Raw genomic sequence first — 23,354 nt, forward strand, 5'->3', positions numbered from 1 at the left:
CTGCACGGGGCAGACGAGCCAGCTGGAAGGGACAGGCAGCAGGAAACCTGCCCTCTAACGCAGTCACGCAGGTGAGGGAGGAGACGGGAACGGAGAAAAATCACTTTTGCTTTGAGCCATCCGAAGCTGGAGAGTGCAAAACTGACACCGAAAGTGGAATTCGGGTGTATTTTCGGATTGTCAGTCACTTTGTAGCCAGTTGTTCACATTTGTTCGGATGCACACGCGTGCGCTCTTGCACTCACAAAACATACGCACGTTTCAAAGCATTCAAGCAGCTTTTTCTCAACGCTGATTTTACAGTTAGAACGCACATATCCTGCTACTTGCATCTATCTCCCTATTACTGTTAATAAAAGTCAGTAGGAACTACACTGGGTCCCGATTTATATGCAGATCTGTGAAAAGAAAATAAACACAGCTATTAAATATTGTACTGCTATTTTAAAAATTTTCTTAAAATGACCCAAAGCAAAACAATAAACCCATGGCAGTGAGCTAAAATTTTACGTTAAAAGCAAAAAAATCTACCAACCTCACATTCAAGTTTGCAGTTTATGAGATCTCTCCAGCTTTTTTATCCTGCAACATTAATGGTTTGCTGTGACAGACATTTCTCAGCCACCATCACAGACTAGGAAGGTCACAAACATGGGGAGTGGGGAGAAAAACTGCATTTGAGTTATGTATTACAGATTACCTTCAGTAATCACTTACTCAAGCCACAAGGATCTGGGAATTCTATACCACAAGCAATAGCAGAAACTACTTGGCAGACAGTCATATAGTCTGAAATGACTATATAAAATAGCGTTTTGTAGTAAAATTCAGAAGGCAGGCAGCGGCTCTGCTACGAGGAAGAAAATTGCAGCAGCTAGTAAAGCAGTACTCCTTATATCACCAGTGTGGGAGAGAGACCCATTTCTAGGACAACACATTAGTGAGGAAACTGAGATGACATATATAAACGCTTGTCACTTTAGTTGATCATTTTAACAGCTAGACCGAGATCTTTATGCTAAATCTCTTCTCTCCACTTCAGATGTTTATCATCTTCTGCATTTCACACACCGACCCTAAACAAATAAACATTTCAGGTTTACATTTGTTTGTAGTCCATTTGCAGTAACATCGATTTTTCAGACAAATACAATGCAGCAAAATTTGTTCTTTAAACAGTGCAAAAGAATGCTGCTTCTTTTAGGACTGCTAATTCTTCAAGAGTATTTAACTGAATTCACTACTTACTGAGGCTGTGCATCTTCTGCAACCCAACACTCTTGAACTATATATATCTATACACAGCATGATTCATCAGCTAGAAATCAAAGGTCTCCTCAGTAAGTTTAATGAGTTAGCACTGTGGAAACACAGTGTCTTCATTTTTATATGGGACTGTTATTCAAATCAGAACAGTCCAACCAAACTGCATGGCTTCACAAAGGTCAGCCTATCAAACAAATACGTATGTCAAATACTTTCAATTAACATTATTTAAAAATCAACAGACGATACCAAATGTTATCAGACTAATTTGGGGGTAACAGGCTAGGAGGAAAACATTTTGCTGCGACTGTTTTTCCAAAGTATCTTCACAGGCAAGGTGCCAACATAGTTATACTAAAATAGTTGCAACTATTCCATTACAGGTGTTTTGGAACAAGTATCAAAGCAACCAAGCTGCATTTGAATAAAAGCAGAGATGCCCGTCAGTGGAGGGATGTTTCTCAAATGATCTGCTAAATAACAGTGCTTTGGAAATCTGAAAAAGAAAAAGAGCAAGAGAAAAGAAAAAGAGCAAGAGAAAAAAAAAAAAGAGAAAAAAAAAAGAGCAAGAGAAAAAAAAAAGAGCAAGAGAAAAAAAAAAGAGCAAGAGAAAAAAAAAAGACCAAGAGAAAAAAAAAAGACCAAGAGAAAAAAAAAAGACCAAGAGAAAAAAAAAAGAGCAAGAGAAAAAAAAAAGAGCAAGAGAGGGGGCTTCTTGCAGTGTCCCCAAAATTAACTTATAAAACATGGGTCCAAAACAGCAATGACAAGAGAAACCTGCTAAGAGTAGATAAAGTTAGCTTAAGTCCAGAAACCAACAAACAAATCTGATCTGCTTCCATTATCCTAGTTTGGCATTTTTACAGAAATACTTCAAATTTGGTTCTTAAGTTACCATGCAACATATCAGGGCTGGGATGGCGCTGCGGCTGTTTGGGAACCAAAATTCCTGTGGCTTGCCCTAAGTGACAGCCCTTGATCAGTCCTAAACCAAAGAGAACATACAGCCCGAACCCCAAAACTTCGGTACATTCTTCCTCGCTCACCTACGCGATACGGGAAATGCAAAACCGTGGGGATTTGGGATGGGAGCGAAGGGAAAAGGGAACCAAAAATGTTTGTGGGGTGTTGATTTGGGAGGAACTCTTTCAAAGGTGAGCTCAAGTAACTTCATATTGAGCTATTTAACATGTATACGTCAGTTGAATATGGAAATGCACATTTAAATTATTCAAAGCACCATGAAAATTTTTATAAGTTTTCCACTAATGAAAAACAATTGTATCAATTATTTTTTTCTGCGCGTCACCAGAAAAGAAAACGCTTAGAAATTTTAAACTCTAAACTGAGGAACAGTTTTTCCCCTGCGAGGTTTGAAATTTCACACTAGACTCCACAAGACAAACAAGCTGAACTCTTGCAGTAGCTGTGCAATGCTCGACTTGTGACCAGTATTACATTCACAAACCATAGGACAGGATTAATCCCATCGACAATATAAGCATAGTCAGCTCATGCTCCACCTGTTACTAGGGGAAAAACCAAGGGCGATCCCAGCCCACGCGACCTGCCAGACTGGCACTATGAATCTCTGCGTTACCAGCAGGAATCTCCCTCAATGCTTATGAAGTATATAAAGTGCTGGCTATTATATGCAGAATAGAACGGATCCCCAAAAGCCTATAAAAAGCAGCTGACGGGGCAAATAAAAAAGCAGGTGTTCACAATACAGTAAATTTCATTTTTTGACTGTCGATACCTGACCTGCTGTGCGCATATAGACACGCTCACTGTGTGCAATTCCAGAATATACAGACTTTCCATACACCTGAGATTTGCCTAAATTCACCTCACTGAGGAAGGGAGAGAGGAATCAAGATCTGTACGTCAGTGATTTGCAAAGCACGTTGTCATCCAGTGTCTTTTAGGACATTCAGCATAAAGGAGTTCTGTTCCTGCTTATAGCTTCCAATATCTATGTCAACAAAGCCACAGAATCAGAGAATCATATAGGTTGGAAAAGACCTTCAAGATCATCGAGTCCAACCATCAACCATGCCCACTAAAACCAGAACTGCGACACTTGGTAATTTGGCTTGAGAAGCATGTCAGATTCAGCAAGACTCCCCCCTGCCCCTCAGCAATGCTATGTGAAGTAGTTACTAAAGATTGTCCTTTATTTTCAACTATCTGATGCAAGTCTACATTTTCAGAAGTTGTCTCACTGTGTGACTTTGCATTCAGATCAAAAGATATTCCTCAGACCCAAGCACAACAAATGCCAACCCAAACTGCCTGTTTTTTCTCCCACAGAATTTGCTGAAGTAATAAAGCCAGTCTCATAAAACATGAAGAATTTTAATTTTTGTAACTGTGTTAAAGCAGAACACATAATATCTTTTCAAGGCAGAATTACCAAAACCAAATTAATCTCACATGGAGAACAGCAGCTGATAAGTAGTGTGAGTTGAACTGAACAAATCAAGAAGCTGTAACTATTTATTAGGGACATACATACAACACAGTTGATTATTTAAATAAAAGGAATCAATCACATACATAAAAATACTAGAAAATTACACTGGCCATGATTTATTACAGAATTCTCATCTTTCTGAGACGTTCATACATGTAACACAAACCTTATAATCTCTTTTGACCGATGTACCTTTTGCTTAATAGAAACCACGTGTTAGTGTGCACAGTTTGCCTGAAGCTACTTTACACAAGTGAACGTAACCTAGCCCCAGCCAGAAGGCATCCTGGTGTTCCACAAAAAAATGACTAACAGAAAAAAAGGAAAAGCAGATGAAGTTCACAAGTTAAGGTGTGCCAACGCCCTGTAATATCAAAGTACATCCCAAAGAGATCTGCAAAGTATAATTTTAAGAATGTTACACAAGAGGTAGAAGTAAGATTTTTGCAGCGTTCATTCAAACATCCACAGTTGTTTTACAGAAATATTTAAATAAGCCTAAACTGATTAATGATTAAAATCTTGTATAATCAACAATTGACTTTTTTTTTTAAGCTAAATTATACTTTCACATATTTCTGTTGGGCTTACTGAATGGATCAACTCACAAAATCTTCCTTCAGTAATGTTTCACTAGCAGTGTAAAATTTGCTACTTTAAGTAAATGAGTTTAACCAACAAACATGTAAAAGATATACTTCAGACACCAGATAGCATATTAAAATATAGACACTATTAATCTTTGTATATCTGTCATAAAAAATAAAAGGAAACTTATTTTTCCCATATATATTGGAAATAGCCTAATTCTGTGAAAAAACTATGCTCATTAAGTTATTACTGTGCATAAACAAGTTTTAAATTGGTTGTATTTTATACAGTAAAAAAATGTAAAGCAATCTTTGTCTGGCAATGATTTTCAGTTGACTGTGATTTACTCTTTCTCTCTAACAAGCTTTTTTATACACTATATGTAAATATTTTCCTTTTTAAAGCTCATTTGGCAAACAAGCAAAGAGGTTTTATAGCTCCAGTTCCTCAATATTTTTAAGTTGCTCCTAACCTGATACATTTACAGTCTCTAACAGCACAGACTACATACATTAAATGCTTTTTTTTTTTTTTTGCACCTTTGATTACAGTATTGCTAATGAAAAAAATAAGGAACTTCCATTCTATATAACTGATAAAATTGATAGGCAAAGTTGTTATTTTTTAAAAAAAACAAATTAGAAAGCAGTATCTACCAAAAAATAAGAGATGCCTGATTTTTCTATAATGTTCTACAAAACAAAAAAGTGCTGGTGACTGAGATGGATAAACTGCACAGGAAATAAATCAAGGTCTTAGTATGGTTAAGGCTATATTTCCATCGAAGCAGATCAGGATAAAACAAGGTGCAAAATTCTCAGAAACCTACAAATTCAATTCAGCCAAAGTTTCTGCAGTAGGTACATTCCTCAGCTTTTGCTTAAAAGAAAGCAAAATTATCCTGCTAATTCCAAGTTGTCAGTGTAGTGAGAAACCTTATAAAAAAAGGTTGGGAACACATCCTTCTGGAGTTTCTTGATAACAAATGTTCAAGGTGAACTACTAAGCTTGTACTTACAAAGAGCCTACCTAACTCGAGATATCATGCCAGTAAAGCAACAAAGCCAGAAAAAGACAAAAATCTGTTAAAGCTGCTGGCTTCAATGGAAGCAGAACCACACCCATCTCTTCAGTAGCCTAAATGCAAATGCACCTATTTCAAAATAATAATAAAAATATATATTCCAAAGTCAACTGCTCTCATATTCACTGATGTGCACTATTCCCTGTTCTTGTTCAATATAATCTACAACAGCAAAGAGTTAAATAATCAGGAACTCAATTTTTTCCACTTCAATGACTCCATTAGAAAAAAAACCAAACAAACTATAGAAGACTGTGGCCACGAAGCAGAACTTAAAATTTAGTTTTACAATTATGATCATGTACACTGACAAAGTAACAAAGACACAAAGAACAAAAAATCCCCAACCCTACTGCTTTGGGTTTCTCCAACATGCAGCATTTTGACCACACAGCTCCCAAACAGAGAATGGAAGAAAAAAAAAAAACATAAAAAAACAACCCCCAAAAACCCCACAACAGCTTTCAGAGCAGGTAACAATGTAACTTTAAAAAAAAAAATACATATAGGCTTAAGGTCTGTTTGTTGCATAATCTTTACAGCATTTAAACAAAAAAATCCAACTTACAGAATTAGAGCTATGACCTAATAGAAATTGTGTATCTGAGAAAATCATACTGAGCAAAGGTGAATGCTGTCACTTGAGGAAGAACAGATTTAAAAACCCCAAACAGTTCAATGAAGGTTTTATGCTAAGTACTCCTTGCCATTTGTCATTTTCTAAGTCTAGAAAAGCTGAGCTTAAACCCTACTTCATTCTCTTCCCTTACAGACAGCAGCGGAGAGGCGAGATCCAAGAGGGAGGACCATACCCTGTTGGTTTGAACCAGCTGTTCCCAAGCCCTTTTCTAGCCCCTCAAGCTGGTACACAGCTTGATTCCATACAATTAAAACATACAAGGGTAGAAGGATGGCTACCAGAGCGGGCCAAGAACAAGCCAATTCTGCCACAAGTCTCAGCATTGAAAGCTGACAGCGTGTGTGAGGAGCAGATGGGGAAAAGGGAAACACGCTTTAGGCAAAGACAGGCTCCTGGCCCCTCAGGCTCACTCCCCTCCGACCTCAGGAGCCACAGAGGAGTGATCCTGTCCACTGGAAGTAGGGTTTCCTGTGGCTCAGTGTTTCCTTCCTTCTCGTAGCTCCCCTTTCCTTCCGTATTTCCCCAAACAGAATGGGAAAAGGCCTGGGCAGCAGACCAAACATAATCCCAGGAAGCTGTGCTCATGGCCACTTCTGGAAAAGTGCATAGGCCTAAAGCTAGGAAGCTTTCCACAAAATTTTGGAGTATCTCCACACTTCTCCGAAAAGGCAGTAAAGGCTAAATGGCCAGCAAGTACCTCAACAAAGCCTCCCACTCGCATAATCTCCATCTTCTACTATTCGTTTACTTCACCAAAAAGAAAAGGTACCAGGAATAGTAAGAAGAGACTTATTAAGAAGACTAGAGTGTCAGTTTCCAAGCTGTAAGGCAAATCATTTCCAAATTATACATATCCAGGTACAGACAAAAAAGATTAGTAGTGGTGGTAAATACCAACAGCAAAGAAGAAGTCTGGAAGTAAGAAACAACCAATAGCAGCAGTAGTTTGGGAACTAGTAGTTTGTCTTACACACAGTCCTGAATAGGCCACAGCAAGACAAGCACCACAAACCCAGACAACCTCCCCGTATGCTCTTCTAATAAAAATAATGACAAACTAATACCCATTTCTTAGTTTTAGTTTATATAGATACCATCAGACTAACTTAATTGCCAGAGGGACCCTGTGGAGGCAGAAGAAAAGCAGAGATAGCAAACCTACAACCAGAAAAAAAAAGTTTACTCTGTTGCTGGCCTCTCTTCTGGGAATCAAGAAGGTGGACTCACCAGAAGCCTCCAGTTATTTATACAGAATACAGAAGTAATTGCAATTCTTAAATCTGTGTTGTACTAGACTATCAATTTGGGATTTTAAAGCATTAAAGATTCATTACCAACTATCAAAACATACACCCTAATAATAATCTTGACTTGAGAAAGGACTCTTAGGTATCCTGTTTTCTTAAACTGGAGCAATCTAGTATCACTGCTACCATGACTAGCTACAACTCTATCTTCTTCACCTCATTCAAAAATGTAAACTGCATAAATCAAAGCAGAAAAAAGAGAACAATTAAATCTCAACAAAGCTGGGGGGTGGAGGGGGGGAGAAGGAGGGAATAAACTAAATTTTACCTGCTTGCTCCACAAATCGGGGTGGGGAATTTTCAAAAATCAAACCCAACTCCAATACAAAAACATCTCTCTGGCTGAAGTGTGACCTAATACCTTAACTCTGCTTCCACTGAAGTCAGTAAAATCCAAATACAATTAGTCCCTAAAACCAGAAGCATCATACTTATACTTAACTCATACCAAAAATTCAGTGCTATACTTAGAGAATTTGTACATTGTTGCCAAATTAAACACCAGGCAGCTAAAAGAATTTTATGACTCTAACAGAGCTGCTGCAACTCCAGGTGGTTATTTTACAAAATACAGTGTTTTTTCCCCTGAAATATAAAAGGGCGTGTAACAAAGCAACAGAACTGAAGCATTCTAAAAGGACTTTTGTCTTTAGAGGTCTAATGCTGTCCATAATCCAATCACTTAAAGAAATGGGCACAAAAATCATTTTGGTATGAAGACCCCGAGTTTTTATGAAGAAAACAGAGCAAAGAAAAATGAAATATGAGCGCGTGCTGGTCGCATTTGTAGGGCATGACAAGGAAAATCTGATACTAACACATTTGACCTGTGGCGACTCTCCACAGCTACGGTACTTTACGCTTGTTAAAGAGCCCATAACTGGACAGTCTAACAGTATGCAAGAACAACATTAACAGCGTATGCTAATTGTTAGCTATAGTCAAGTGCAGCCACACTGTAACCCTTTTTAAATGCATTTTTAAACTGCCAATGAAAACAGAAGTGAGCATACAGCTATTTACCATTTTTGAAAAATGAGACTGTTAAAGGCACATTAACTATATTATGAACCAATTAAGACCACATTCCTTCACAATAATAATTAACACACGAGCAATACAATAAGGACCTACTATGCCCTATACATTCACCACTACAAAACAATCCTGCAGGACTACAATTGTTCTGTAAACAGAAAAGCTGATCAAGACTTTCAAATTCTGATTTCTTGTCAACACAGTAATCGTAACTAAAACCCAAAACTATTCATTAACTGAAATACTGTAAACTCCACTTTTAAAACCATGGAGTATAGTTAATTAGTTTCACAAACACAAATTTAACCTTCTTAAATTAGTTTGTGCAAATAAATTGCACATGCACACAGAGAAAACACTCACACTATAGTAACTCTCTCCACTACCTGTTTTTTAGGCTAAGGCTGAAAATATTCTTTTAAGTTGAATTCACTTTCTTTAGGGAAAAAAAACCATAATCTTGCTATACTAAGATTCTGATTTCTATCGACTCTTGTTTTTAAACTTTATTCAGTGGATTACAATGAGGCTTGTGCAACTTTTTTCAACAAAGTTATGTAGCTACTGCCTCATTACAGTTAACGATGGTACTATTGAGACTACATCTGCTCTAGAAACATCCACAGATCCAAAACTACAGAACTGCATTTGGAACATTTTGCAAGTACATATATATATGGAAACAATTATATATTTATCCACAAAATGTCAAATTCAACATCAAACACCATGGAACATAAAAATCTTCATTTTTGTCTTTCAAACTTTGCTTATATCCCCAACTTAATTCACTTTTAAAATAAGAACTGCTCGCCAAAGCCATTCGTTATATACTGATACCTAAGAATCTTAGTTTGTTATTAGTACATGTTAAGAGATTGTGTAACAGTAAGACAGCTGTTAAAGCATTAAAATATTTATAAGTGCCCTAAGAACAAAACTTGAATTACTCATTCTTTTCTAATTCTCACCCTGAACATTCACACCGATACATAACACTTCTGATTGTCTAGGCCACAGAATGGAGACTAATTAACAGCAATTAAATATATTAAATCTTCCATGCAAAAAATTAATCAGTTAAACAGCTTTGGTAACCTAGTATATAGTTAGCTTTGTGTAAATATTTTGCAAACATCCCTTCCCCCCAAAAAATCCCTATATACCATGTGTATATTTATATAATAATATACATATTTCCTGAGTAAATCGTTAAATCTGCTTATTCGGAAGATTTGGCAAAATATCCAACTTTGTATTACTAAAATAGAATTTTAAATAAACATTCAATAAACACATTAAAATAAATATGGAATGTTTCTGAAAATTATAGTACCATGAACTTACATTAATAACAAACAATAATTTTTTAATTAAGTGCATACTATGTTATATAGTTACTGTTTTTTAACCCACTGAGGAATCAATAAATCTAATTTCTAATCCTGAGTGACAACTTTATATCACCTGCTAATGTGTACTTCAATGCAGTACTTACTGCAAATCTACAAAATCCTTTTTTTTTTTTTTTTTAAATGGAAAATTTTAAATCAACTATGCTATAGAAAAGCTTGGTTTACCTTGGTTTAGCTAGAAACTGAATTGGCAGCACAATTGCTGAAGCATCTCACACAACCAACATTAACCAATTCTTGTCAAACTGTTAGCAATAACCTGAACAACCTGACTCCTTGTCACAAAAACAATACAGGAGTGTGGATCGCTCTGTACAGAGTGATGGGATGCAAACTACTTAGTGATCACTTTGGCACTTAAAAGAACTATATAATGGTGCAAAAAAACCCTTAACAATTTAAAAAAAAATCCATTTGAAAGGTATTTCATAAGTATGCTAAATTGCATCATTAACAAAGAAAGGAGAATTAAGTTCTACCACACTCTGGTTTCTCAGGTCATGGCTTGACTCACAGCTGATACATAGCTTTGGATAAGCACACAAGGAAATGCTCAGCTACTGTTTAGTTCCTCTTAATAATAAAATTCTTATGTAGCAGACATTGCAATACTAGCAATATTAAAATTGCATTAACACTATTACAAGATGTGTCTCTCAACACCAGAATCACAGTAATAGAATTGCAGCACTGATCAGTTATGTTAACCCTTTTGCTTTTTTATAACCTATCAAAAACACCTCCCATGGTACTCTCCAGGACACTTTGCCCTTCCCTCCCCATCCTCAGCCTTCTGCCTCCCTTTTGTTGTTCTTGTTATTATTATTATTTGCTATTATTCCAGAATCCTCATGGGTTCCTCAAGTTTTTCTTTTTTGCTTCCTTTGTTTTCATGCTCCATGCTGCTTTTTTCTTGTGTGCTTCTGTTTGGAGGACAAAGCTCTTGCAACGCCCTTTCAACAACTTCTTGTTTTACTGGACCGCTTGAAGCGTTTTTTGGCAAAGTCATCTGTAACGCACACCATAAAGCGGTACGAGCCTTGCGTGTGGAAGCAGCCAATTCTCTAATGGCAGCTGCCAGAGCCAGAACATCTACAACAGAAGAACACGTTACAGGTTAAACCAGTATACAAGCCTGGTAATATTAATATATTAAAACATTCCGTAAATTTGTTCAACCCATCACGGGTATGCAACGTGTGCTCAAGAAACAGCTAACATTGTACCCTGGTACTGCACTGGTTAATTCCATCAGTTAGCATTCTTCTCTTGCAAATGATAGCTATAACATCTCACACTAATAGCAACCATAACTGTGTCCAAAATTCAGTGGCATAACCATCAGGCCTATGATACAACCATTAAGCCCATTTAATTAATGTTATCAGAGGGGACTATCTACAATGATACTCAACAAGTATGATTAGTAAAACTACCTACTCAATTCCAGCCAGGTGAGCTTGGTGCAATCCTTTTTTCCTCCTTTGCCTTCCTTTCAGTGGCACCGATACCCACCCAGCCTCACAGTGAGAAAAGGCTCACTGCTGACCCTTGGATATATGATCACCAAGAGCAGAACTCAAAGAAACACGTATTTCACAGCAAAAAACGGACTAAAGGCTTTTCTAGATGTGGATTAGATTGTGCTTAGAACCCAAGAGCAGCACAGCTCCTCTTCAGAAACATTAACACTGCAGATGTTACCATTAACCATAGAAGACTAATTACAATTTTTCTAACTATAAGTATGGTACAGGATGGTTCAAATAATGCTTCCATATACCTTTACGATAAAGCATTATCAAAAACATGGTTTGTAGTATTATTTTTTTTTTTCTTGTAAGATGATGACTACCTGCTTCCTGGCTTATGCTTGGGGCTAATGTCACATTACACAATTTTAGAAGTAATTTTAGAAGTTGGTTTGCATATAGGACTATTACTTTTACGGATGTGACATCATGCTTGACACCTAACTTGTGAAACCAAAACATTTTGACTCTCTTTACAATTTATCTTTCCCTTCTTACAAGGAATAACTATCCCACACACACTGCTGGAAGGCAAAGGTACCACACTGTCAGCTTCACTGCAGCAACAAGAAATAATACAATATATGACAGTGCTGAGTAAGGATCCAAAAGAGGATGGGGGTGAGGCAGGGGAAGTGCATTCCTCTTTGGAAATCACTTTCCAAGACACAGGTATTTTCTAAAGAAAAATAATATGATCTTTACCACCAAACCCCAAATTCCTGTATCTATCAGCTGTACGATCATTATACTGAACAGCAAGTTATCACTTACACTATGCTGTTAGAAGGGAATCAATTTGTCCTTGTTTTGCATTACTTCTACAGAAGTACATACTGCTGCTACAAATTATTTTGGCTTTACTTCAACAGAAGTTGGGAATTGTGAAATGTAATTTCTGGCGTTTTTGTGATTTAGATAAGGTAGACAGACACAATGGATTAGCACAGCACCAACACTTTTTTTTACTTTATAAGCTGAAGAGAAAAGAAAGACTACCAATACCACTAAAAAAAAGAAACTCAACTTGTTTAAAAACAAGTATGTTTTTACTTTTAGAACAACTGCTTAAGGTTATATAATATCACTGAACAGTTTTTACAGTTCTCTTTCAGTCAAGAGGAAAATGTTTCAAAGTGTTTAAACTAGTAACAGAAAAACAGAAAAGAAAAAATCTCTTAAAGCAATTTAAAGTCTTTTAAAAAGTGACAGGTTTACAAACTTTTTTGCTGAAGTTACAATAATTGCTGCATATTTCAAATGGCCTATTTTCACGGTTAAATCTTTGCAAAAGCTTTTAAAACTACAGAAATGGAAAACAGTTACCTTTCTCATTATTATAACGTGGTGCTCCTTGTCTCTGTGGATTAGCAGCATTAATAATCTCATCCTTACGCCTTGCCTGTGTTACGTGAATGGCTTCCATATGGTGTTCCAATGTAGTGGATATGTTACCGTGTACAGGGGTACCACGAAGCCTTTCCATTTTTCCTATTAATGTGAGCACCTGCCAGATACATTGAAAACACCAAAATTACTAAGTATTTATAAGTCTCCATTAAACAAACAAACAAAAATAAAACCAAAAAGAAATGCAGGAATTATAACTGAAGAAGGCTTACCCTGGCTTGTTCTCGTAACTGGTCAACAATCAAACGATCAACTCGTGATGGGTTAGCAGGAAGTCGGGACACAGGAGTGTTATTTGAGCTAGATATGCGCTTTCCTGGAAAGTTTCTTGCAAGGTCAGCCTCGGTCTGGAGGGGAAATAAATAGCCATTGTAAATGTTTGAAACTAGTACAATATTACAATCCATATTTTCAGAGTCGTTTAGAATTTTCAAATACATTAGAAGTGTGCTTCCTATCTTTCCTTCTGACTGCATTTACAGAAAAATGTTCCCAAATATCCATCTGGATGTACAACCAGCTGCTGTAAGAATGAAAATACTTCTCTAATTCAGCTCAGAGTACAATGCTGAGTGCCAGCTTTTAGAACCAAAGTTGTACAACTTTATTTTAACCAATCTTGGATACAGACATACACAAAGAAATTCTTGTACAGTACCCCAGGAATTTAAACTGTATGCCTCTCACTGCATCTCTCAAATGTCACATATTATGATTACTAACAAAAGAAAAAGGTGATCACACCAGCATAAGTTGTATCTGAAGTGCATCACGATTAAGCCAGATTTAACATAAACTGGTATCAGCTCTGAAAAAGTCATCAACATAACTGCCAAACTGACCATTGGGAAAGGAACCGGCCAAACCACTACACAACTCAGGCAGTGACTAAACATCACCAAATCTATTTTTGGATAAGAACTTCTCACACTTGGAGTAAAAAAAGACAAAACTAGCAGATGATTCTCTATCTCGTTCCTTCTGCAGCGTACAATGGACTTGGGAGAAAAAGATTAGGTACCACATTGCAGTTCAAAGGCAAGGTTAAGTCCCCATTCATGCTATGCACATTCGTACTGAAAAGATGTGAAGTCCTTTTCTTTTTGCTTTACTGACACATCCATATTATTAGTCTCTGCCCTCATCTAACATGAATTACAAGAACTGATTGACTCCACTCGCATTCATCTCAGAAGCCTGAAAGACATTCAGAAAAAAATGGATGGAGAAAGGGTCATGAATTCATATACCACCACCAGGTATGCAAGAATTACAGCTAATAAGCAATTCACAATACTAACCTATATGCACGCTTAATATTGCAGGCAATTCCTAATAGACAATTTGTAGAAACTCTTTAAATTCAAGATCCCTGGAAAAGTGAGATTTATAAAAGGAAAAAGGTAAGCTCACTGTCACCGTGAACTTCAAAGCAGCTGCTATGAACAGGTTTCTGAGAGCTGAAAGGGCTGACTGATTAGACAAACTAGATAGAATTAAATGCAAGTCCTGCTGGGGTGAGGGGCTCTGTCTACACTCCTGAGAAATTAATGTAGAGCGAGAATATCAAAAGGGTGAGAATGTCAAAAGAAAGTCCCTCCCTACATACCTAAGTACAGGTGAGCTATAGCATTCTCCCAAACTGTACCTACAAACAGGGATTAACGCAGTCCAGGCACATTCCTGTCAGTCAGATGCAGTCATCCCCTTTTGAGGAATAATTATTTTGGTTGTAGGAATGTGAGCCACGCTATGGCAGCTGGCTTGTGGGATCGAGAACAGTTTATACTCATAAATAAAGCTATCTGCAGGTGTAGTCTGTAACTACAAAAATCAAGGACTGAGAAAGCCTGAGTAGATCACTAGGATAAAATTGGATCACTTAGAATGGACCAGATCAAGTTAGTCAATGAAATCCCTTTGATTATTAAGAACACAAAATGAGGATAAACAATCCTCCTTTAACGATGAAAACACAAAACCCCATATATTATGAGATTAAAACTATGATTCAGTCTTCCCAAATGACTTAACTGACCCAAATCCTGCATGAGCAAGTTTGGAACAGCCTTCTTTGCCACAACAGAAAGCAGAAGAGTTTCTGAAAACACAGTTGTCTCAGACACACTGGAACAAGAATCATTATCACCCTCTCACTTGTAGAGAATTCCTGGTAGGAGACTGGATGGGCAGAACAGAGTCTTTTTTGAAGGCATCAGTGAGCAAACAAGACAGGCAGTTCTATTCACACCCCCAGAAGGTTGTTAGCAAGGTCTCAACAGTTGATGCTGGAAAGAAAAAGGTGCTCTCCAGACATCCAGTTTGGTCAGGTATCAGTCTCTTTATCCAAGGACCACGAGGCCTCTCCAACATGGAAGAAGTAGACAGGCACTCAGAGTATAATTAGGACTATGGATTATTGACAACTTAGTTTCCAAGACCTGGCACGGAGTTCAGAGATTTGACTCCTCTTGGGAAAGCATTTCCTGCTCCTTTTAAGCGCAGAGCTTTCATTCCCAAGTGTAACACATTTCTCAGTAGTGTGATCCCTCCCTGACAACAGTTCTTAGCAAGAGAGTCTGAGGCAGGAGTGACTGTAACGAGAAAAGTATAAATTGAAACTTCCTTTGGGAGAAGTCACATCCACTTAAAACACTGTAGGTTTTCTCTACAGCCGCGTACAGAGTGATCAGGATGATTTTCTTTCTTTTCACTAAACCAAGATTTAGTAAAACAAGAAACAAAAAGGGAAAGACACCTCTATATCACAAAAACAAAACCCCAAATAACACGACGAAAGTTCTCTCCTTAAATGACTGTGCAGGGAAAAGGAGAGCCTAGGTTTATAATACTTGAGTTAAAGATTTAGCTGGAGTGAAAGAGTACGGGATAAGAAAAGAGATCCATCTAACCGAACTGTGCAATATGAGCATTTAGAGCATTAAGGTGCATAAAACGCCAGTACTTTAAGAATGACTTGTGGTTCTTAAACCTGCTCTATCATCATGTATGGCTGGTGGCTCTAGAGTCATAACAAAGGCCTACTGAATTAATAACAACTACCTAATGATCTTTTATTGACCATATAAATTAAAAACATCCAAGCAAACAATAATCAGTGCTTTGGCCAGTGCCACTTATCACATTTGTTGTAGCAAATATTGTAGGTTAATAGAGAGAAATGTTGTGTTAGCAGCCGTGTGTAAGGGGAAGGAGCCTTAGAAACTGAAGCTCAAAGCCACACACAATTTAAAACCAGTTATGCCAAACAATGCAAGCATTATATTCAAAGCAGGTGTTGTAGATGGTGTTCTAGGTATTTAAAACAAACAACGTGACAACAGAATTCTCGTCCCCTCAAAAGTAGTGACAGCCTAGAGTATCTACTCTCTATAAATTGTTTCATGCGATAACCAGCTTTGATAGGAAGTTATTGTCAGTTGTGTTACCTTCTTTCTCTCTTTCTCCAAAGCTCTCCATTGCTCATAACACTCCTCCAGTTGGATATGAAGCTCATTAGCAGGTCCACTGCGATTTCTTGGAGGTCTGTATTTGTTAAATGGTGTTGGAAAAGCAAAGTATGGTGCAGCTATTTCCCCACAAAACAGGTCGTTGATGAAGGGATTCAAGTGGTTAAAGTCATCATAATGAAAAAGATCAACAAGTTCTGAGAATGGAAATGGTGACGGAGGAAAACTGAAATTATTTGCTGATGAAAAGAGATGGTGATTAAATGGAGGAAAGCTGGGATTTTGCTTAAAATCAGACATTAGTGGGAAAGAAGGAAGAAAAGAAGGATTGATGAAATCTGACACACTACCACCATTTTGTTCATGCTTTTTTCGGAACATATTGAACTGCTGACGGTTTGAGGTTGTATACCCAAAATGAGGAATCCAATTCCTTCTGCCTCTCCTATCATCTTTATTACTACTTTCTTGGGTCTGCTTTTTTGGAAATCTGTGGTATTTTTCAGGGTCTTCACTTACAGCATTCTGTTGCTTTAACCAGTCAGATGAAAAATGAATGGGGAATTTACGGTATTGCCCCTCCTTATTAGTCAATGAATCATGCTGTGATCGTCCAATGGGTTTCATTTGCTTCTGATTTTCTGAGATAAAATTAGAAACTCCCAAATTATTAGAAGCACCGTTTGATATTTGTAACCGTCCACCTTTCCTTGAAGGGAGGACAGGTAAGATCGGTGAATAGTAAGAGGACTGTGTTATAGACTGATGGGTGGGAGAGCCAGCGGACATGGTTGAAACCCCTGAAGATGACTGTGGACTTGTTACCACTTGCTTTCCATACGTGATATCTGATGCAGCTGTTGGACTTGCCGTTTTCCCATCCAGCCACGTACATCCATGGTACGATGAGTAACTCCCATTTTGCGTAACATTTTTTGCAGATAAATCATATTCAGCTACTTTATGAGAGCATTCTTTAGGACTAATATGGATCTTACATTCATTATTATTAAAAGCATCCCCCAAAGTAAAGCTATGATGACCATTTTGTACATGGGTTTCCTGTGGTTTTCTGTTTGCCCCTCCACAAAAATTATTATCTTTAGGGGGTTGATTGAAAAAATATAGTGATGGATGAACAGATGACTGCAATTTATGAGCAGCTGTAAAGCTTTCATATCTTTTAGAAAACAAGTGGTTGTCCTGGGATACTTTATCCCAAGAGTCATCAACAGGCTGATTGGAAAGATCAGGGGAATACTTAGTTTGTTCTTGAGCATCATTTTTCAGAGCTTTGCCTCTTGTTCTTTCAGTTTTCCAATACTCTTTCTGAATGCTAGTGCCTTCTTTCATTCTGTTCTGAGAAGAAAAAGTGCTAAAATTGGAACCAATTTTTTCATAGTCTCCATTTAACCTCATGTGGTCATAACTGCACAAATGCTGATTATAGTCTACATTTTGAAATGAAAACCCTTCTTGGTGAATTGTATTATTATTTTGCAAAGAGGAATTTTCAGGATAACTGGTCTTCAGAATATTATCAGGCTGAGTGCAAGGGCCGGATGGAGAAAGCCAAGACTCTATGAGATGAAGATCTTCCAAACCTCTGTGTAACATCTCCACATCATGAGACTTTTGCAAGTGTTCCTGATAGTAGTTCTGTGTGCCTGTCAGGTTTGAAAAATCCTTACTTTCAACAGAGTGCTTAGATGAGAGCCCTGAGAATTCACCACTGCTTCCAAGATCAGGTGCCCACATTGGTGGAAACAATCTTGAAAGAGAATTCCTGTAACAAAGTTAAACAAACCTCCTGCAATGATTTAAAACATTTCTTACATTAAAACAGTTCACGTAACATGGTTATTCCCCCACATACACATTTCCCCTGTTACATTCTTGGCTAACCATACACAGCCCCCCTCTAAAATGTAAGAGTGGGGGAAATATTCCTGCTGTAGTTGAGTAAATGCTATGTGAAATGTGTCTACCAATGCTGTTCTCTAATGTTTATAATATGTATATTCAGAACTACAGAGTTTATTTGGATTTATTAAATATTTTAGATTTGACTATATTCAGCCAACTCCCTAATGGTTAAAATGAGATATTTCCCGCCCACCCTGAAATGCTGTAGGAAGACTTTCAAAAATTCACATTTCTAACAGTTTGTTGCTTTTTTTTTTTTTACTGGCAATTGACGTAAAGAAAAACAGTTCTACATTTCAAGGGGATTCAAGGGACCTTTGTTACTCAACTCCATGAAATAATTCAAAATGTATATCCTATCTGTGTGACAAAGGATGTAAAAACCAATACGCAACATAAAAGAACTTTCAGAACAAACTTACCAATCCGTAACTGGTTCTGGCTTGCTTGGCTCCTCTAAAATGCTTGACACTAGCCCAAACATATCAGGGCCATTGCCAGAATAAGAAAGATTTATTGGTGCCCTGAGAAAACAAAAAAGCCTAGATAAATAAAAGTCTTTTTCTCCTAAACAGAACAGGCAAAAGTAAAAGTAAAGCATTAAACCTTGAATTTATTTTATCAGGTTCTGCTAAGTGTTCTGAATTTAATATATTCTCAGTACCCATATATAGAAATCTCTTCCTGCATTCATGAATTCTGTGGCCTAAATGAAGTAGAATAATTTTCCTAACTTCTTGCTTCACCAGAGACTTCTCAAGCTGTTATGTGAAGAGACAGGAGCAGCAAAAGATTCTCCTCTCTTTTCAATAAACATAACTATTTTATAGACATTTCTTCAAATTCCTTTAGAGGATAAGTATGATCTATCTTCTCAAAATCTAGAGGATTCTAATTAATCTACTTCCATTATTCAAGAACTATTATTTTCCTCTCAAAAAAAAAAAGTTATACTTAAGTTGAACCACTTTTTAATCCCCTTTTAGAAAGAAGTTGGTCAAAACTTTATTAAATATTACTGATAAATACCAAAGGTGTTCAACCATCACTACTCTTATGCAAGCCCGTCTTTCATCTTTTACTTCAGGTGCAAAATGAGATTTTTACAGAGCTGTCTGTAATGACACCTAACTCTTACTCAGAAGTTAATTAAAGCATAACACTGTTAAGATCTCCTTCCTTCTAACATGCATCATTTGCTTCAATAAATTTCACTCATCATCCTATTCCCATTCAGCTGATCCGTTTCAGGGTCCCTGAAGATCTCTCAGTCCTCCCTGGTGTCAGCTTATCCAAACAGCTACATCATCTGCTAATGCTGCCACATAATTACTCACACTGATTTTGCCAATTAACAAGGACTATAAAACGTGGGATAAACTATTAAGACTATCACCTTGTTAATCTCTTGCTACAGTGAAAATTAGCCACTTATGCCTTACTAGCTTTTAAGACCTTACCACATTTTGACTTCTAACTACCTCCATTATTTATTTCATGACCATTAGGTTACCTCCGTAAGGAATTTGGTCTATGTGCTTTTGTTTAGGATATATGTAAGTGCTAAGATTCTTGAAAATGTTTTATGAATGTAGAACTGTAACTGATATTTGATAACCAGATCTATTCTGTGTCTTTGTCAGATGGCAAACTTTTTTCTTTCTCTCTCTCTCTCTTTTTTTTTTTTTTTTTTTTTTTAAGGAGGCCTATTTACTTCCAATTTCTGCAATGAACTGGAGATCATAGATGAAATCTTGCATTTAGATGATTTTCAGCAAGGGAGAGATCAATTTGCAATGTGGCATGGAAGTTAAAAATAAAATTACTGGCCATTTTAGAACTGCAGACAGGGCAGCAGGAAGCTGGGTGGACTACAAAAGGAAAAAAAAAATTCTGGGAAAGAACAAGCGCAGACCAGCAGCGAGTCTAAAATCACCTAAACAAATTTTAGAGACTAGATGGAAGTGTGATGAAGTGTTCAGCTGTTCCTTCTGGTACATACACTGGAAATACTACAACACAACTCAAGGCAGGAGAAGTTGAATCCTTGACAAATTCTATTTCTTAATGCAGTCTCAAGCCAGTACTGTTCACTACCAGCAATATGAAAATTCTTGGTAATGTAATGTGTCAGGGAGTATCTTGTATCCTAAAATCCTGATCCACCCTGAAAGGAAGATACTTCCCATGAAAAACACTGACACACGCGGAAAAGAAGTCAACTATGTTCTTGTCTTCTGGTGTCCCAATAAAGTATCCTCCATGAACAACAGGACAACAAAAGTTCAAAACAAAAATCCCAGTGTAACAGGCATTCAGTTTTCTCAAGTCCAAGGTAGGCAGCTATTATCCTTTCTGGTTTGGTACCAGAAAACACTTGCTGTAAAATCCCTTGATTCTATAGCATCAAGGAATCAAATTTTTACCTCCTAGTGCCATAAGACAACCTACTGCTTACCAAGGCAGAGTAACATAAAAAGAATCCATGAAAATAACCAGCACATGGGAAAGGCAAATCCATACCAAATTGCTTGCAATTCTACGAAATAAAATATAAATGTTCAGCCTGACACCAAGTTTGTGGCAGTGAGCAAGCCTGCCCCTGCAGACAGAGAAAGAACAAAAAGTAGAACAGAAGAACCAGGACCTACAGCTCCTCGGCAAAACTTCCAAGGTACTGGTAGAGGAAGAGGGTTGCAGATGAAAGAGCAACAGGTAAATGGAAATGGTACCTTTGCCACATCTGTGTGCTGTTTCAGCTGTTGTGATTAACTCTAGAACTGAAGCTGGGAACATGTCCGTAGCCTTTGAGGACAGAAATTAGACGGAACTATTGTCTTCCTTTGGGGAGGTGCTGCATTTGAGAATATGCTTGAATTCTTTAAAGGTGCCAATAATTTCATCCAATCTAGTGCTGAACAAGGATGGATTTTCAAATGGACATTTCTCAAGAGAAGTTCGTGGCACCAGAATATTGGTCTATCGAAAGGCCTATACATAGGTTTGAGGTACTAGGGCTCCTAGAATTTATTGTGGAATAATTTCAGCGGTCAAAAATTTGAGAATTAAAAGGACAAAAGTGTGAGCAAAGTTACACTGCAAAGAAATCTCCAGTGATGGATAAGTTGCTCTCATGGAGCAGCTTAGAGGAACTAAAATGATACAGACATACTGTACCTAATACAGTTAGGCACCAAGTACCCTAACATATTACAAGGAAAAAAAAACCCAAAACACTGAAGTTTTTTTAACCTCAAGGAATACTGCATATCTGCCACCTCAGAATGGGTGTAGACATGGATTATCATTAACCAGCAAGCACCATTTAGTTGTTTAATTCCTTGAAGAATTCTTTTTTTTTAAAAAGCTACCTTGCATTTGCTATCTTGCAATAATCTAAAGGCTGTTTTAAGAAGAGATTGTATATTTTAATCAGTGGATTGACACTCAGAGCTTAAACTTAGCACTACAGCTAATACTAAAGCTATATGATCTTTTATTTCAAAAAAAAAAAAACCAAAAAAAACCCCCAAACATCTTTGTGACACTACCAAATGGTATTTATCTTCTTTGCAATGCATGTATCTTCCTTAACTGTTACCTTTCAACATCTTTTGAACCAGTGGACTCCCCTTTCTCCCCACCTCAAACTTCCTCTTTCTTATTAGGCAAGTGATAAAAAAAAATGCAGTGAGATTAGTATTAGAAATGTTAACAGTGTCATCAATAGCATCAAAAGCTGCTGTGCCAGTCTGTACCAACCAACCACCCCCAAAAGGCAGTATTATGTTGCCAGCACTTGGTGTTAAGATGGAAAGAAGAGAGTGGTAAGCCTAATATGAAATCATTGTTTACGCATTTCTAAGACTGGAATAGTTTTAACACTAAAATTTCAATTGCTGTACACAAGCCATAAAATGACCAATGTGAAGGAGAGAACCAATTATTTCAGCAGGTACCCCCTAGCTTCTATAATCGTTCCCTGTTTCTTGCAATCCTCATATCATTCACAATTTTATAGAAATCATTTCTCTGCAGAGCTTTCTCTTATCAAAAAATGAAGAGGAGTTTTATTTACTCTCCACTGACAGGGAAGCTTTCAAACCCCCATCCAGCCTTGCTGCCCTTCTCTGTACCTTTAATAATTTTACTGCATTATTAGGACTGGATGATCAGAAGTGCCTGCAATAGTCAAGACTTGGGCAGAGCAGATTTCTCCAGGGGAATAAAAATGTTTTGTGATTCAAGTAACAAAGACCCTTTTGCATTCATTCAGCATCCAAAACTACAAAAATTTTTTTTTTTAACATAAAATCGAAGTTGAGTGCCTTATATTAAGGGCACAATAAGACAGTAGGCTGGCATATTTTCAAGAGTAGCTGTATGAGTATTTATGCTTTCAGCGGCAGAGGTACCTGTGTGCAACACTCTGCATTGTTCATGTTCCAGGAAATACTCTACATTATCGACCAGGATCATTATGAGCTACGGTACTGAGGGATGGGAGGCACGGAAGGAGAGTGGTTTTGTTCCTTAAGGAGTTTTCAATTACATATGGCAGTTTCCCATTTCATTCCCTAAATGTAGTATTTTTTCCAAATTTTTAAATGTTTTTACATGTAAACACACACATCTATACACACACAGACCCCCTACCTTTTTTCACAGCCTCTATAATAACTATTATACAGCAAAGAAAATTTATTGAGTTTCTAGTTATCCTGTAAACTCTTCCTAAAAAGATCCAGAATCCCATTTGCTCTGCTCCATAACAATCTCAGTGTTCCAGAACACCACCATAAGATTATACCAAGAGTGCTCATACCGTTTCTTTGTGCAGTCTTGAAAAGAAGTTTTTGAGTTAATATCTTCTCCACATGCTGACCAGTCACTATACAGACGGGAAGATTCTAGCGGAGGTGGCGTACTAGTAATTGCTCCTAATAACGGGGAAAATAATTGAGTGTCCATTTTTTATTTCTTGCTATTTACCTATGTTGAAAAAAGAAGGAAACATTTTTAACATTAGATGTTTATGTAAATGAGCAGTAAAGGCAACAAAGCAAACCCTTCCTTTTATATCTTAAGCTAAATAATTCTTCAGGAAAATGAAACATAGCTATGCCAAAAGGATAAAGTTTGAAACTTGTTCCCTCCCCCGCCTTCACATAGTCCAAATCTAACAAATTTATGCATCTT

At 37.2% G+C, this 23,354-nt stretch overlaps 1 protein-coding gene across 6 annotated transcripts in view; it reads right to left on the reverse strand.

Moving 5' to 3' along the window:
- Positions 1-3,608: 3,608 nt before the first annotated feature.
- LOC115339628 (meiosis-specific coiled-coil domain-containing protein MEIOC-like) overlaps positions 3,609-23,354 on the reverse strand; it is a 36,600-nt gene continuing 16,854 nt past the window's right edge. For all 6 annotated transcript variants that reach the window (XM_030009858.2, XM_030009854.2, XM_030009857.2 and 3 more), the window contains 6 exons: positions 22,981-23,147; positions 18,578-18,679; positions 16,209-18,015; positions 12,972-13,106; positions 12,676-12,856; positions 3,609-10,909 (listed from right to left, as the gene is read on the reverse strand). In XM_030009858.2, the coding sequence (XP_029865718.1) occupies positions 10,653-10,909; positions 12,676-12,856; positions 12,972-13,106; positions 16,209-18,015; positions 18,578-18,679; positions 22,981-23,126 (2,628 nt within the window). In that variant the 5' untranslated portion in view covers positions 23,127-23,147 and the 3' untranslated portion in view covers positions 3,609-10,652. The remainder of the gene's footprint in view (positions 10,910-12,675; positions 12,857-12,971; positions 13,107-16,208; positions 18,016-18,577; positions 18,680-22,980; positions 23,148-23,354) is intronic.

This window comes from Aquila chrysaetos, chromosome 3, assembly GCF_900496995.4.
Source record: "Aquila chrysaetos chrysaetos chromosome 3, bAquChr1.4, whole genome shotgun sequence".
NCBI classification, from domain to species: Eukaryota; Metazoa; Chordata; class Aves; order Accipitriformes; family Accipitridae; genus Aquila; species Aquila chrysaetos.